Source organism: Aphelocoma coerulescens, chromosome 2 (genome assembly GCF_041296385.1).
Source record: "Aphelocoma coerulescens isolate FSJ_1873_10779 chromosome 2, UR_Acoe_1.0, whole genome shotgun sequence".
NCBI lineage: Eukaryota > Metazoa > Chordata > Aves > Passeriformes > Corvidae > Aphelocoma > Aphelocoma coerulescens.
This window is the reverse complement of record NC_091015.1, coordinates 115,517,392-115,532,931: the sequence shown is the minus strand read 5'-3', so window position 1 is coordinate 115,532,931 and position 15,540 is coordinate 115,517,392. Positions and strand designations below refer to the sequence as shown.

The following is a 15,540-nucleotide window of genomic DNA, read 5'->3' as shown; positions in this document are numbered from 1 at the left end:
GCAAAGCCTGTGTAGCTGTGATGGTGAGACACCTGATAAATCAGGGGTTGTTTATCACCTTTGCTTAATCCCCTTATAATAAATATACAGGCTCTTGCACAGTAAGAGGAAAGTTAGTAGCAATTTCCTGTAGCCTTTTTCTATTTGCCTGGTAACCATAAATTTTTAATTCCTGTCCTTTAAAGAGTAATTTCCCTCTTCCATTTCAAGGTACATTACATATGTATAATTACATATAATTTCTAGTACTGTAAAATTTGAAGTTACAGGATGAAGTACAAGAATCTAGTGCCATATAAGGGTATGGAGAAATAGATAAATATCTCCAATGTTAATCCATATAAATATGATATGACCATGTCAGAGAAAAGGGGTAACAGAGATGAAGTTATGTTGCATATTATATAGAAAAAGCTATCCAAAGGCTGTATTCTTCTCAAGAAACAGTTAGATAATAAACTTGCATAACACATGACGAGCAAAGATACATGAATTTTAGATGCAAAACATGAACAAAACAACTGATATATTTTAAAAGTCTTAATGGCAGTACGATAGAATTTTCAGGGGCTACAGAAGTATAGCAGAACTGTGGGGACCCTATGGACTGTTATGGGTTGAGCAATCAGGTTCTTCATGGACTTAGAACTGAGATAACAGGGTGGGGTTTGGGCTTCTTAATTTTGCCCTCTATTGGAACTGCTATTTTAGTAGAAGAATGCAGTAAAGTGATTCTAGCATGCAGATAACTAGGGCTGTGGGAATGAGTAACTTGAAATAATGGTCAATATGTAGATTAAGGGTTATTCTCTTGTTTGACTCTGTAAGCATTAAAACAAAGCAAGCATGCAAGTCAAAAATACAGAAATAGATCTATAAAAAGTACCAGTTTTGTATATTTATAATAAAGCATGAACTTACAACAGTGAGCAGAAAACTTCAAATTAGGCTCAAGAGTATTACCATAACAGTCTGCAAAGGTAGCCCAACAGTTCACACAGCTGATCAGGGTACTCTTAGTGGATCTTAAGAGCTTTGCAGGCATGATACATTTCCTAGGAAAAACAAAAGAGAAAGAAGAATTTGAAGAGGTTTTAAGCAGTTGAGGCAGGCCAGATGGAATAAGGAAGTTGCTTGTTCTCGTTTCACAACTGGGTATCTGAAGCCCATAATGGTTAACTGACTTGCTTAGGATCACACACAGCAGTTGTATTAAGACTAGTAAATAAATTCAGGTAGTCTTTGTCCATATTCAGTTCCTTAGGCCGTCTCCCTTCTGTAAAACGAATTCTAAAAATGTCTTTAACACTTCAGTTATGTAAAGCGTCAGGACTGTTTTAGAGAGACAAAATAGAGCTGATGTTTCAATAATGAAGTAATCAAGCTTGTTTTCCCTTTGTGCATAATTTGGAATTACTTTGGTGGAGCTGTAGTTAAAGATTAATAAGTTTCAATTAATAAATGCCTAGATTGTACATGTTAAGGAGTCCTGTATGAAGAATTTAATGAATGAAGTGGAAAGAAGTCCATGTTTGTATCCAATAGGTCCATCTTGGGAAGTAATATTGTAACTTCAAATGAGACTTTGGTTAATTAAGATTTGATTTACTGCATTCCAGTAGTGTGGAATAATGTCTTCATTCAGGAGGTTACCAAAACCCATCATTTGATGTAGTTAAGACTAGATATATACTTTAGTCTTCTTTGAAATTGTCATTTGTCTAAGTATTCTGAGCATATTTTATTACCATGCTAATATGTTTTCTTTTTGCTTTCATGTCTCTTTTTCAACTCTGAAAAAAATTAGTATATTTATCAGACATTGACACACCATTCCAATTTAAGCAATACAATTTCAATAAATATCTGAGAGACCTGCTACATCTAATTTCTAACAAAAATTAAAGCTATTGTGTTCAGATCTGTATCTCTGCATAATCATTTAAATTTGGAACTGGTTTGGAATTGGTAGAATAAAAAGCAGTGTAAAAATCTTTTTTTTTTTTCTTTTCTTTTTCCATACACCTTTTTTAATCTCCAAATCTGAAGCATTTGAATCCTAGGTTAAAAAAAATTCCCATGTGTTCCTTTCTCAATGCAACAGTGAACTTCAATCTATAAAAATAAATTTTGTATTTAATTTCCCAGGCATTGAAATTCTATAGTACAACTGTGTAATGTGAATTATACTTAAATTACATTTCTTTCCTTCAGAAAGATCAGTCTAAATACTGCCGATAGCTGATATGCTTTTGGCACCTTTCACTGTAGTGTAGAACTTATTTTCTGGATTACAGATAGGAAGACTTTATTCTCTGAAATGTAGAGGTGTGGAAAAGGAATAATTCAACTTCAAATGAGCCGAAATCTGACTAATACATAAGAGGAATAATAGAGTCATGGTGCAGTGCTAGCTCAATTCACTAAGCTTGAACTCTTTTTGGAGTAGGCAGTCCAGCTGTTACATACTAAGGAAAGCAATATTAATGTGGAGAAAGCTTTTGGATTATGATTGTAGTTGGGGTAATTTTGTAAAATTCATTAGCAAGATGATCTCATTTGTACAAATTTAAAAAGTATCACTGGCAAAATTCTGTCAGGTTTCCATTGACCCAGGTGCTCATAATGTGTTAATTTACATCAGAGAAACAGCAGTGTGTGGAAATTGGCCAGCAGATAGGATTTAGTTATTTTTCATTAGCACTTGGACTTTGATGAAGGGGAACAGAAAAGAGTTGTTTGACCTTTCAGTGCTTAAATTATTAAAGAGCAAATAGATTTGAGGTCTAGATGCTTGCAAATCTAATTCATCTTGTGGAGTAAGGATTAAAAGACATTTTGAGTTTGAAATTGCTCCAGTCAACTTACTTCTTTCTTTAAACTATCTGAAAATGAGTAGATGGCAGGCATATAAAATGTATACAAGGAGTTGTGCATGTATTATAACTACATAGGGATTTACCATAGGAAAAGGAGCATTTTAATGGCTGATTTGTTTCTAAAATATCTACAGTCTTTTGCTTTAATCACTGAGGGAAAAAATAAGAGATCCCTCATTTCAGCCAGTACTGAAACAGGTCATATTACCTCATCTGAAGTCCCTCTTATATTCAGTCCTGATGCAAGAAAGAAGTAACTTAGTTTACTATCCATCATGCTTTAGTGAAACTAGAGGGATCCTTATATTTGCTGCAGTATTAGGCAAGTGTATCCAGTTACACTACCTTGCAAGAATAAATGTCTGCATCACCTTCTGCATTTTTTTCCCAATACTCCATTTAAATTTGCAAGTGGTATTTATTGTAGATTCACTGCAAATTAATAGTTAGAGGAGGCAACATGCTGTCTTCAAAGTAGCTTGGAATCCCAGTTCTAAGCAACTCTATTTTGTTCTAGAAAATTAATTGTGAAAATTATGTCAAAAATTGATTTGTAATAGAAAAACAAGATTGTAATGTAGATATTCCAGGGCTAGTTTTTTTTACAAATCAGTTCTCGCAGGATCAAAGAAAGAGTGCTGTGGATTGACCTTCATTTACTAGTCAGCATGGAATTAATCAACTAATTAAAATACTTCTGCTTGATATGAAGACTTTGTTGCACAGAGCTGCAAAATGTACAGGCAGAGGCCTTCAAGTGAACCCTCAAGACATTTCTGTGTCCCTGGCTGTACTAAATTTATGCATGGTGAGATTTCTGCATCAAGTTAGCATTAAATTAAAACATTTAAATTTGGATGTCCGCTTCTAGATGTCTACATGTGAGCTGAGTATTTAGTTATTACAATCAATGGAGTCTGAGGAGCAATTAGGTTGACTCAAAATAGACACATTCTTTCTGCTGAGTTCTCTGAGAACTGTAAATATATACAGACATCTTCATGAAGGCAGATAGATTTAAGTGTGTTAACATTAAACTAAAGCCCCACCATGTTGAAAGTCTAAATCAAGCAGAAGAAGAGGTATTAATTGCATTATGTTAAATTTTTATTGCATTGTGTTAAATTTTCGGGCATTTTGTGTGAGCATAGAAGTGCAGAATCTCCTACTGAAGATGCTAGATCTTAAAAATATAGTCAACAGGGTCTGTGGCACATGATCAGTAAGCCTGGTAAAAAACAGTAACATGGTCAAGAGAATTGGTGTTTTCTGCATATTGGTGATATTTAACTCTGAAGATTCTGCAGACCTAAAATGGTGGTGTTATAGAATCATAGAATGATTTGGGTTGGAAGGGACCTTTAAAGATCATCTAGTCCAACCCCCTGATTATGGTTAAGGGACAACTTCCCCTAGACCAGGTTGCTTAAAGCTCCATCCTTCCTGTCATTGGACAGTTAATCTCTTTATTTCTAAACCAGATGTGCCTTCAGAAGGAGAGTAGCTATAGCTGTGCAGGGACATCACTAAGCCAATAAACCCTGTTGGGTCCAGACTGAGATGGTCCTGCAGAAGCTCAGCCCATGTGTACCTATACTTTGGGCAGAATATCCTTTAAACATAATCCTCTACCTACAGATGACAGAACATTAACATGTCAGAAGACTCTGGGGATATTTGATCTTTAAGAAACTTAGCTTACCCAGAGATTCCTGGTTTTTTTGAAACATCAGCTCAAAAGATCATAAATTGTTATGGATGTAGATGGTACGGAAAAATGTGGACACATTACCACTTTGACATAAATTATCAAGACTGACTTGCTTAACTGGGATTCAAGATTCCAGGAGACAAATACTGATTAAGAATCACTGGTCCCCAGTGAAGCAATAAACTTGTAAGCCAAGCCTCTTTAGAGACATGGACTTCCCACTTCACAATTTTAAAAGCACTGACTCAGTCTTTTACAGCAACTGCAAGGGTATAATGATTACACTGTTCACATGTACAGCAGAAATTGCATTTTCTTTGTTCCTGTTTGAATGTCCATAGCACCTTTACAGTGGAGAGGGGTGGACTGGTCTCTCTAGGTCCCAATACAGCAAAGACTGCAAGTGCAAGCTGACTTGCTTTGCAGAATGCAGAAACTTAAAAATATGGTTATCTGTAAAATGACTAAAAGTGCTTTTCTGAGTGATAATAACTTCCATCAAAAAGTGTTATATACCTGCTCAGCAATAGTCAATATGCCACTGAAATTTTACTTCACTCTCTGCTTTTATAAATATTTATAATGTCATAAGTTAGGCAAATACTGGCCCCTGTCTCTTTGTAATTGTGCCTTCATTTTTATCTTAGTACTAATTTAATTTCATTTAGGTAAGATAAACAGGTTGGAGAAGGGAATCTATATCTTTAGGGTTGCTTTGATGAGCAAAATAATACTTAATTCCACATTTTAGCACTGATAAAGCACATTTTTTGTGTACAAGAGTTTGAACAAGAAAATGTTCTGTGCATTCACTTGTGTGAAAAGCTGTGGTGTGTACAGATAATTTTGTTTTTCCAAAACAAAATGAGTTTGAAAGCATGAATCTATTCCACAGATTTATACACCTGAATATGAAAATGACATTTTCTTCCTGTGTTCTTTGTTTTTAACAGTTCTTTTCCAGTAAATATTGGCATGCTATTACGGTTTTAGGATGGTTTGACTGCCCAAGTTTTAAAATAATCACTGTTCCTTTCGTTCTTTCCTTTCTACACTCTTAGTGTCTATCAAATCGTTGTTGAAGAAGAGCGCCCACGGAGGACCAAAAAGACAACTGAAATCCTAAAGTGCTACCCAGTGCCCATTCATTTCCAGAATGCCTCACTCTTGAATTCCCAGTACTACTTTGCTGCAGAGATTCCAGCCAATGGTTTACAAGCTGCTCAGCCTTTTACTATTGGTGATAACAAAACCTACAGTGGTTTCTGGAATACTCCTCTTCTTCCTCATAAGAGCTACAGCATCTATTTTCAAGCTGCTAGCAGAGCCAATGGGGTAAGTCTTGCAACAGGCATGATTTTATACAGTGTTTGTGTGTAAATAAATGATTGGCATCAACTAGCAGGATGCCCAATTTAGTTGCTAATGAGAAAATGAAGTAACCGTGAAATTTAACACACTGAGTTTAAAAAATAGCAGTTTTCCTAACACAATATTGCTTCATGATTAAAGGTTACAGGAAAGAGGAGGGGAAAACCACACATTTTGTCAGTAGTGAGCAAGCAAAGTAGTATGTTACCATTCTCTCTTATTAGCTAAAAGCTGTCCAGTGACTGTGTTTCACTGGCTTTTTTTCTTCCTTTTTGTTTGTTTTTGTTTTCTTGCTTTGAACAGGAAAATTTTGTGATTTCTGTTGTTAAGTTTAAGCCAAACTTGATAGTGGATTTCAGCACATCTGTCTTGGCGTGTCCAGTCCTGTTACCTTAGTTTGTAACGTCTTGATCTCCTTTTTCCTCATTTGGTTGCCCTGATTGGATTAGAAACCACTTTTTTTGGTCCCTTTCTGCAAACAAAGTAAAAGAAAAAGAAAGAGAAGTAGATGGAACTGAAATGAAAAGTGTTTAAAAAGATCCTCACAGATCATGTTTCATCAGACTAATTCTTCTTGGAACTGTTTTTCATTTCCTGGGCAGACCTACCCAGAGTCCTTCAATTTTTGATAAGCTTTGGCTGTCTGTGCTGACAGCCTGGAAATGTTTTCTGCCAGAAACCATAATGGTCCCTCATTCACAGGCCACCAATAGTGCAGAAATGTGAAACACCATTGATTATTTTTTCTTTCTAAAATTGTCTAACATGATGCCTCAAACTATACTTTCTGTAAGAAAAGAAAAATCTCCCAAGGTTATTATGTTGCCAGAGTTAAAAAGCAGAACACTTCCCTGTGCTCTTGGGAATATCTTTCACATTTTCTACTTTTAGAGGAACCTTAAGTGAAATGTTTATGTACCATACCCAAGCAGTATTTGTCCATATTATGAATGCACTTTGGAGCTAGCTAATAAGTAGTTAAATATGGAATGAGGTGCATTCTTCTCTGACATTTTATCAGTACTTGGAAGAATACAGTCATGCATGACTTTGTTTAGAAACACAAGATGTGACCTTTTTCCTCTTTATTTGACACAGGAAACTAAAATTGACTGCGTCAGGGTAGCCACAAAAGGTATGTTTGTATTATGTCATGTATTCTGTACTTCATCTTGTTGACCTTCCCCTCACATGGTCTTTGCAAACTTTCAGAGGTGTTTATATTGCTAAAATACATCACTAAACATATTATAGAATTTTCATAGACTCATTTGCATCCCTAGCTAAGATTTAGGAAATTTGTTTGTTTGTTTGTTTGTTTGTTTTTAATCAATAAGTGTATTAATTACTTTTGGTTGTCTACTTGAACACAGGGTTTTAAAAATATATTCTGTGGGTTTTTATATGATCTCACAATAAATATTTTGTACTTAAATATGTGTGTATATATATATACAGTAGAGTTGTAAAATTGCCAATTGCAGAGTACGTACTGCTTATATAACCATAGTGAAAAATTGCCCCTTAGTTGTAAGCAATTGCCTTCATTTAATTGTTGTGTAAAAGAGAAGCAGAGAAATCATGTTCTTCATTTTAATGGCACAGATTGGCTATATTTATTCGACTGTCAGCACATGATACTACCATTTATGGGAAGAGTTTGTATAATTGAGACAGTGCTGGCTATAGGTTTTTTCCCCAAAAAGGGAAAGATAAACATGCTGCTGGTCTGTTTATCTTTGGGGGCTAGCTCTTTCTGTGATTATCTTTGTAGTCTCACCTTTTTAGAACCTTTAGCTGTTGGCAACTTAAAAGCCTGAAAAAGAAGTGATGGAATAGTACAGTTACTTGGAGATTGTAATAGAGGAACAGAAAAGAACGTGCTGCTATGAGTAGGAACAGGTAATATCACCTGGCAGTTCAGGCACCTGGCAAGAGGATAAAACAGAAACTGCTTCATCTCTATACCACTGCACCTTGCAGGAGATCATGCTTGTCTCAGTGACTATCCCTAGTGGAACTGATTCCACCATGATTTCCTCTACATGTAGACTTCACAATTCCATCACCACCACTAAGACTAAATGGGGTGGATAAGAATCTCATTACTTAAAAGTAACAGAAATGTTAGCATAAAGTTGCCCTTGTTGAAAGTTTGGATACTCCCTAATGTGACAAATACATTTTTATGCCTCTTCAAACAGATTCCTGGCTTCTTTTCTTCTCCAAACCAAAGGAAGTAGTTTTAATTTTAATTTACTAACTGTCTGCTTACTAAACCACTGAAATCTTTCAAATATCTGAACTCAACCCAAATATAATATAGATGAGAGATTAATTCCAGATGCAAGTGAAATCCTGTATTGTTTTCAAGTAGCTTCAGCAATACCAGGAGTGAACTGTGTTACATCAGAAATCATAATAGATTAGATGATTAGAGGAATGGATTTTAAATTACTTGAAGATTTGTATTCCAAATCACTAATGGATGTCCAACTATTTAAATTACGTGTCTGACTGAAGATTTTTACTCTCTCATTTGAGAAGTGAGGGTAACTTTGTGGATTGGAATAGCTCCCATAGCAACAAGCTACTTTGAGCTAACCCATTTGGCAATGGAGATGTGAGAAATACAGCTTTTCTTTTAAACAAATCTCCCTACATTTCTGTTTGAAAGCATGTTTCAGATTTTTTCATAATAAAATAATGTGAGAGATTGTTGTGAGGACTTTTTTTTTTGAAACCAGAGGTATCCTTGATGGTATGTATAGTCCCCGGTGCAAAACTTTCTTGGGGGCAACAGTAAAGCATTGATTTCCATGATTTTAAATGGAATGCTTGTATTATATTTTTAATCTGTATTAATTGTAAAATAATTAAATGGAGACCATGACGTATTTTAATATGGCATTAACAATAGCTGTCTGTACAGATGTTTTCCCTTTAAATCTAACAGAGATACTCAAGGGAAAAGCAGAAATCTGTGCCCTCTTTGGACCTCCCACATTTGGGTTAGAATAAAATAGCAAAAATGCTCTGTGTCTGTAGGTCTCTGACTCTCACTATACCTGCATTGGGAAAAGACATAAAATTGTCCTCTCCCATTCTCCTCCCCTCTGTTCAACCCCCACGAACTGCTCAGTGCAGCATTCATGTTGTCTGTACCCCAGTAAGCAAAGGCTGCTCTGACCACTCTGTCAGATTTCTTAGAGACTTGCACCATTTTCCACTGAGCTTTGAGACTACAGTGTAGCTCCTAGACAGTAAGCTGCTTAAGCTCTGTGTGCTTGTTATGTCCATCTACGGATGCGCTGTAGTACTCCTGACAAATAAGATTGGGAATGCTCTCCACTACAACATCTGGTTTTCACACACCAGTAACTTTCCTGAAATATTTGTAATCTGGGCTTCTCTTATCTTCAGAAGTTCGAGTCTGGTGGTTTTTAAAGCTAGGGGAAGTGCTTTAGGCCATTCATGTATGAAACTGCTGCAATCTTCTTTTGAATTAAGGTCTGATCCCGAAAATACCTACAGCCTTGTGTAGGCCATTGGAATCAGTAGACATGCTGTAGATTTTACTACATATGTGGGAAACCATATGCTTTCACAGAATCACAGAATATTCTGAATTGGAAAGGAACCCGCAAGGATCATCGAATCCAGCTCTTAAGCGAATGGCCCATATGGGGGCTCAACCCACAACCTTGGTGTTCTTAGCACCATGCTCTGACCAGCTGGCCCTGATCAAGTCAATTATGTACCTACTTTTGAGCACAGAGGATAATCTCCTTGACTAGGTCGCAACTACTCCATCTCAAAGTAGACACATAAGTATTTTACTAGGTCAAGGCCTGTGCCATAAAACACAACCTGCAAAACCCACATGTCAGCGCAGCCAACTGTCTGCTTGGTTCTTGAGAGTCCCTGCAATTCCATTCCCATGGAATTTGAGGATTGCGCCAAGTGCATCAGGAGCCCTTCCTAGGATCGAGGTCCCTGAAGGCAGCTCTCAAGGTGCTCCACTGAGCCAGCTGAGATTGGCCAGCCCCTCATTGTGTGTATTAAGGATATGTGGTTAGCCTGTTTGAAGTCTGCCCTGAGGACCAATATGGGAGTTCAGAACATGTCACCAGCAGAGTTGTATCACTTGCTAGTTATATTCCCTTTAATTATCTCATCTCTAGATAAGGAAGTTGTTGGTGCTCTTAAGACCTTCTTAAGATCATTGAGAGTTAGTTTTATCACTGTCATGCAGTGTTTATTCCATGGCCCACCATAGACTTTACTTTTTATTAAAATAAAAACACCTAAGTGTAATATAACAATAGTGTTCTTGTCCCAGATCCAGCAGAACTGTTCTGTACCTTGAGTACACTTTTCCCTCCCCTTGATGTCAGCAGGAGTAATGCATGTGCTTTACTGTCAAGCATGTGCTCAACTGGCAGACACCAAACCTTGTTGCTGTATCGGAGACCAAGGGCACCAGATAGCTTATTATCATAGTGGCAGGCTTCCTGTTAGAAGAGTACAGCCTATCTCCAGAAAAGTGCAGCCTAATTCTACTGGGTCAAGTGCATGTCTAGGGTCAGCAGGTAGATAATACTTTCTCGTTTCATCGAGTATATTTTAAACAACCTCAGCTTGTACCCTTCTAAAAAATGATCTTGTTTTATGACCATTACATTTTTACAAATGAAACCTCTGTTAAATGTGTTCTTTTAGAGATCATATAAAAATCCTGATTGCAGTGATTACAAGTATAAATTAGGATGAGAATGTTGGGTTTTGTAGAGCTGAAAGTTCTCCTTCTTCTTCTGATGAAGTCAGAGGAAGCCTTTGCCACTGACTTTGTTAGCAGAAGGATCATACAGCACATTGTTGTGGTGTGGAGTCTCCTGATCTTAGTTTTCTGTAGAGAAAGGCTTCTGGGACCTCTGTGACTATTTGGTGTATATACAAATGGGGAGACTGCAGGGTTTCCACTCCCATTATTTTTGACAAGATAATTAAACAAACAAACAAACAAAAATCAGGAATAACTTTTTGTACCAGTGGTAATAATGGTTGTCATACATTTCTTGAAATACGGCTTTCATATTCCTACTCTTTCTTCAAGCTAAATGACTGTAAAATCTCAGCAGACTAAGTTGAAAACATTCCAAAACTCCTCCAAGTTCATTACTATCAACTTTGTGGTGGTTTGTGATTTATATTAAGACTGTATTTCCTGATATGACTTACAACACTGTCTGGATAGAAACATCTTGATTGTCTCCTAGGAATGCAGTTCTCAAGAGGGAGGCATCATTGTTCTAATTTTGCGGTATTGGAAGGCTTTCATTAATTATGAGAGAGAAAAGGATATTATAATATTTAGAATCCAATAGCAACAGTACTCTAGAAGCTACTATCAACACTGCATTTCAGTGTTGCAGAGGGATATTTCAAAATATTATGCAGCAGCAGTTTTGAGTTTAATTGTCTGCAGATGGTAGATGATCTATTTTCCTCTCTCGTTGCCACATTTCTAATAGCACCCAGGCTGTTCTATGTAAATGAGTGATCTTTCATATAATTTTGTCCTTAATTTTCCAATATTTTTTTCTTTGCATCATTCTCCAGCTGCATCATGTTGGATCTGACCTTTTAATTTTTTTTATATTCCTTAATGTATATGTATCACAGCGTGCTTAACCATTTAGAGGCAATCATAGAACTGCTGGAAAACAAAGAAATAACAGATCTTATTAATGTGAGCCATGGTAATAGTTGTCTGTAGCAGACAGTGGTTGTTATAGCTCTGTCAGAAAAGTCTGAATATTTCAGGGGCACAAACAACTCAGGGTTTTCAGCTTTTCCTTGTGAACTTGAAACTTGGACCTCACACACATACCTAATTAAAACCATGCCACCTCTCAGTGATCATTCTCTGTATGCTGAACATTAAGTATATGTGTAGTGTGTGCATTTTCAGAACAGTGGCCCAAGTGGGTACAAGAAAAATTAATCTTAACTAGCTCAAAAACACTTTATGTAAAAATTATCTTGAAAAATTATAGGTAAAATATAGTATTATGAAATAGGAAAATAAAAATGAAACTAGCTCAAATTACTTGGAGAAGCTCATACTAGAGTAATCTGAATAATCAGCTAGTTTTCACTTACAAAGCCTAGTGCTGTGACTAGCAGAGCCAAAGAGTCTCCAGTTTCCTCAAAGGCAGTAAATAATGTGCTTTGAGTCCTTTTCCTGAATGAAAGTCACACGCGACAGCTTATTAATTTGCATAATAACCACACTAACAACTGAAGATGAAAAGGAACTTGTGGGAGTTTCTTTGTTTTTATTTGTGAAGTTCAGACAATAAACGATTGACCAAGATTCTTCTTGCTGGCATAGCTTCAGTCTGGCTTTTTTTTCCCTCATGCATGCTGACCTGGAACTCTTCCTTTGCCTTAGCTGCGATAATCGTGACTCAGCTTACAACACCATACATTCGCATCGCCCCTGCTGCAGGCGACGACCAACTAACAGGTCAGATGTTCAAGTACAGACGAGTCATCATGCCCATTCTGTCTCATTTTCTTCGGCTCCTTTTCCCTGACAGTTTCTTCCTTCTCTGCTCATAAAAAAGTTTCCTATGTTAAAAGTTTCTTTCTGTTCGTAATTTTTTTCCTCAGATCCATTAAATTCAGTGGTGTGCTTGGCACCAAAACTTAACACACACGTCCCTGTACGTACGACTCCGCTGCATGTGCCCATTGTGTGTGTGATCTGTGGAATGTTCCTTCAAGCCTGATGTTGTAAAGAGATTTAGTCTTGCTCCATCCATAAATTCAATGAAAGTTTGAATATAGATATGTATGTGTGTACCTGTTTATTTTTTTCTCTGTTATTAGATCAAGACACTAGAATTTGTAAATAATTTAGGCTCAAGAGTTGCATGTGGAAGTTAGGACAAAGATCTAGTATTAGTGGATTCAGGTTTTTTCTGTGTAATGTTGGGAAGATCATATTTTCTGGCAAAATTTCAATATGAAACAAAATAAAGAAATAAAATAGATTCCTTTTTATTATGTCATACGTGAGTTCTAGGATTAAAATAAAATAACCTAGCATGTGACATATGAGAATGAGCAAGACTTAAGTATTTAAAAAACTCATTGTCAAAGTAGAGTCAGTACTCAAGTGAAACCACTGTTAGGCTGTATGTGGCTTGAAGGATGGTTCAGAATATACCAGAAAATCCTTATGAAGCTGGGGAAATTATTCATTTTGTTAGGAAATAAACCCATGCATAAAACCTTTTAGGGTTTTGCAAACATCTTTATTTTCAAACAGAACCAAAGAGCATTAAAAGCTCTATAACGTGAAGTAAGTGTGATGAAATATCTAATGGAGGATGTAAATCTAGTCCATCAGCTTTTAGTGTATAATAAAATCATTGCCTTTTTGAAGGATACTGTCATAGTTCCTTGGGAAGCATGTTGTTACCATGTTGCTACTAGGGTGTCTAAGAGATGAGGACGAGTTCAGATGTCTGGTATCTGGATACTGCTACAGTCAATAAGAGGCAGTGTCCAGATTCAGCTGGAGATAAGAGGATTAGTGGCATGTCTGCTATACTTTTAATTCTGGGATATGTGTTACAATAAAAAAGCTGAGTGATTCATAATGCCCAAGCTACCTTGTCAACCAAGACAAAATTGCTGCATGTATACTTTTATTCTGTAATAACAGATGAACTAACCAGAATAACATACTTATGTGATGCCAGGAAGTAGCTTGTTCTTGTTACTGCTGCTTGGCAGAAGCTGTGTCTGCATCCATTTTTATACCTCAGTTATTTTTTTACTTGACAATTCAAATAAAGCATTGAAGAGACAAGATCTCTTCCATAGCCTTGAACTTCAACAAGTGTTGATTTCTTCATCACAGGATTCAAATAAGCTTACATATTTTTCCATGTGGAGAATGAAATATTTTTCTTGTTTTGTTTTTTTATTTGTTTCAATGCAAAACTGGGTAGCTTTAGGTAACCCTGGAGACATGCCTGTTCCATAAGAAGGAGATGGCTACAGTAGTTAACAGTGAGAGAAAAGATACATGGCTAGCATAGGATTGCTGGCAAAGTATTTCATTGCTTTGTCACTGGTGGCATTGGCAGTCTGTGGTTGTCTGTCAGATCTGTGACTTGTTTCCTTTTTCACGAAAAAAAATAAAAATGTTCTACCAGAATCTAATTTTATAGTGAAAAATATCAAATTATACCTGCCACCAGCATGTATGGCTATCTGTGAAATGTATTAGAAAGCCTTTGAAATCCCCTCATCATGTTCCCAACCCCATCTCATGTTTGAAAGACTGTGCTCAAAAGGAAAGAAAACATCTTTCTCCTTTTCATTTGCCACAACTGCAATAATGAGTGCAGAAACCTCACCCCGCCCACATGGTTGTCCCATGACAGCAACAAGAATTCCTGTTTTTCTAGAGAGACACCCTGTCTAGAGTTCCTTAGGGCAGGCTTTTCAACTTCAGGGCAGTACAGCAGTAGTGGGATCTGCAGTATCCATGAGAAACACAAAGGTTTTCTTAAAGGAGGTTTATAGAAGCTGGACCACACATGAGGGAGCTGGGAGTGACACACATTGTCCCCACATTTTTCTCCTATAAATTTCAAGACCATGGAAAGGATTTACACGTAAAAGGATTTGTTTATGTGAAAGTATAGGGCTGTTTGTAACTGTAGTTACCACAAGCCCTACAGCTGTAACTGTTAAATTTCACTTAGAATTTTCTGTTCAGTGCCTTTTCCTCACTTCTTTGCTCAGAACCAAAGTAATTACATTTGAGATCAAGAAATTAGTTTCCTCTTTTAGCATTTGAGGAGGATACATAACTGGTAGTGGGAAGGTCAAGGATGGCATTTTCGAGTTTCTTTACATTGGAAGTTGATGCTTCTTGCATAATGGAAATTTAAAATCTTGGCTGCATTCCTGAATATCATTACCAAATTTGAAAGGTCTTCCTCTTCACAAATATCATGATAATACAGCTCAGCTTTCAACCCAGTTCTGCTTGCACTCATTTCCTCCATCCTCGTCATCAACTCATCTTGCCTCTTACTGGTGCAGTTTATAAACAATGTATTATTAGTTTCTCTTTGTCCTTCCTTTCTCCTTCCTTTTTCATATAAAAATAATAGGTCTTCCATTTATAGGATTACTGCCTAGTTGCCCTAAATATCTTGACAGCCACTCCAGTTTGCCTTTGCAGCATGTAGCAAAGAGAACTTTTCCTTTCAGTTGCACTTAAATACCTACAGTGTAGCTGTTCTTGAGTTATAACATAAGATAAGCTAGTATAAAAGCAGCTGTGTGATTTTGACTCTTAGAAGCCAAACCAGGGAAATTAGTGTTGTTAGTCAATACATTATTATCAGTGATTCAATAACTTAGTAGCTGAGTAATTCAAATTTGGGAGATAGTGTTTAGCTTTCAGTGTTACCTTACAAAAAGTAACTAACTTGAAATCCACTCAGTTGACCCTGTCCTCCAACAGACAGGGAGAATATCTATCTT

The 15,540-nt window shown here is 36.6% G+C and overlaps 1 protein-coding gene across 14 annotated transcripts in view; it reads left to right on the top strand.

Annotated features, from left to right (window-relative positions):
• PTPRM (protein tyrosine phosphatase receptor type M) overlaps positions 1 to 15,540 on the top strand; it is a 463,481-nt gene that overhangs the window by 272,630 nt on the left and 175,311 nt on the right. For 10 of the 14 annotated variants that reach the window (XM_069004459.1, XM_069004462.1, XM_069004458.1 and 7 more), the window contains 3 exons: positions 5,652 to 5,925; positions 7,060 to 7,096; positions 12,419 to 12,493. In XM_069004459.1, coding sequence (XP_068860560.1) covers positions 5,652 to 5,925; positions 7,060 to 7,096; positions 12,419 to 12,493 — 386 coding nt within the window. The remainder of the gene's footprint in view (positions 1 to 5,651; positions 5,926 to 7,059; positions 7,097 to 12,418; positions 12,494 to 15,540) is intronic. The other 4 variants (XM_069004468.1, XM_069004465.1, XM_069004464.1 and 1 more) reach the window with 1 other exon arrangement.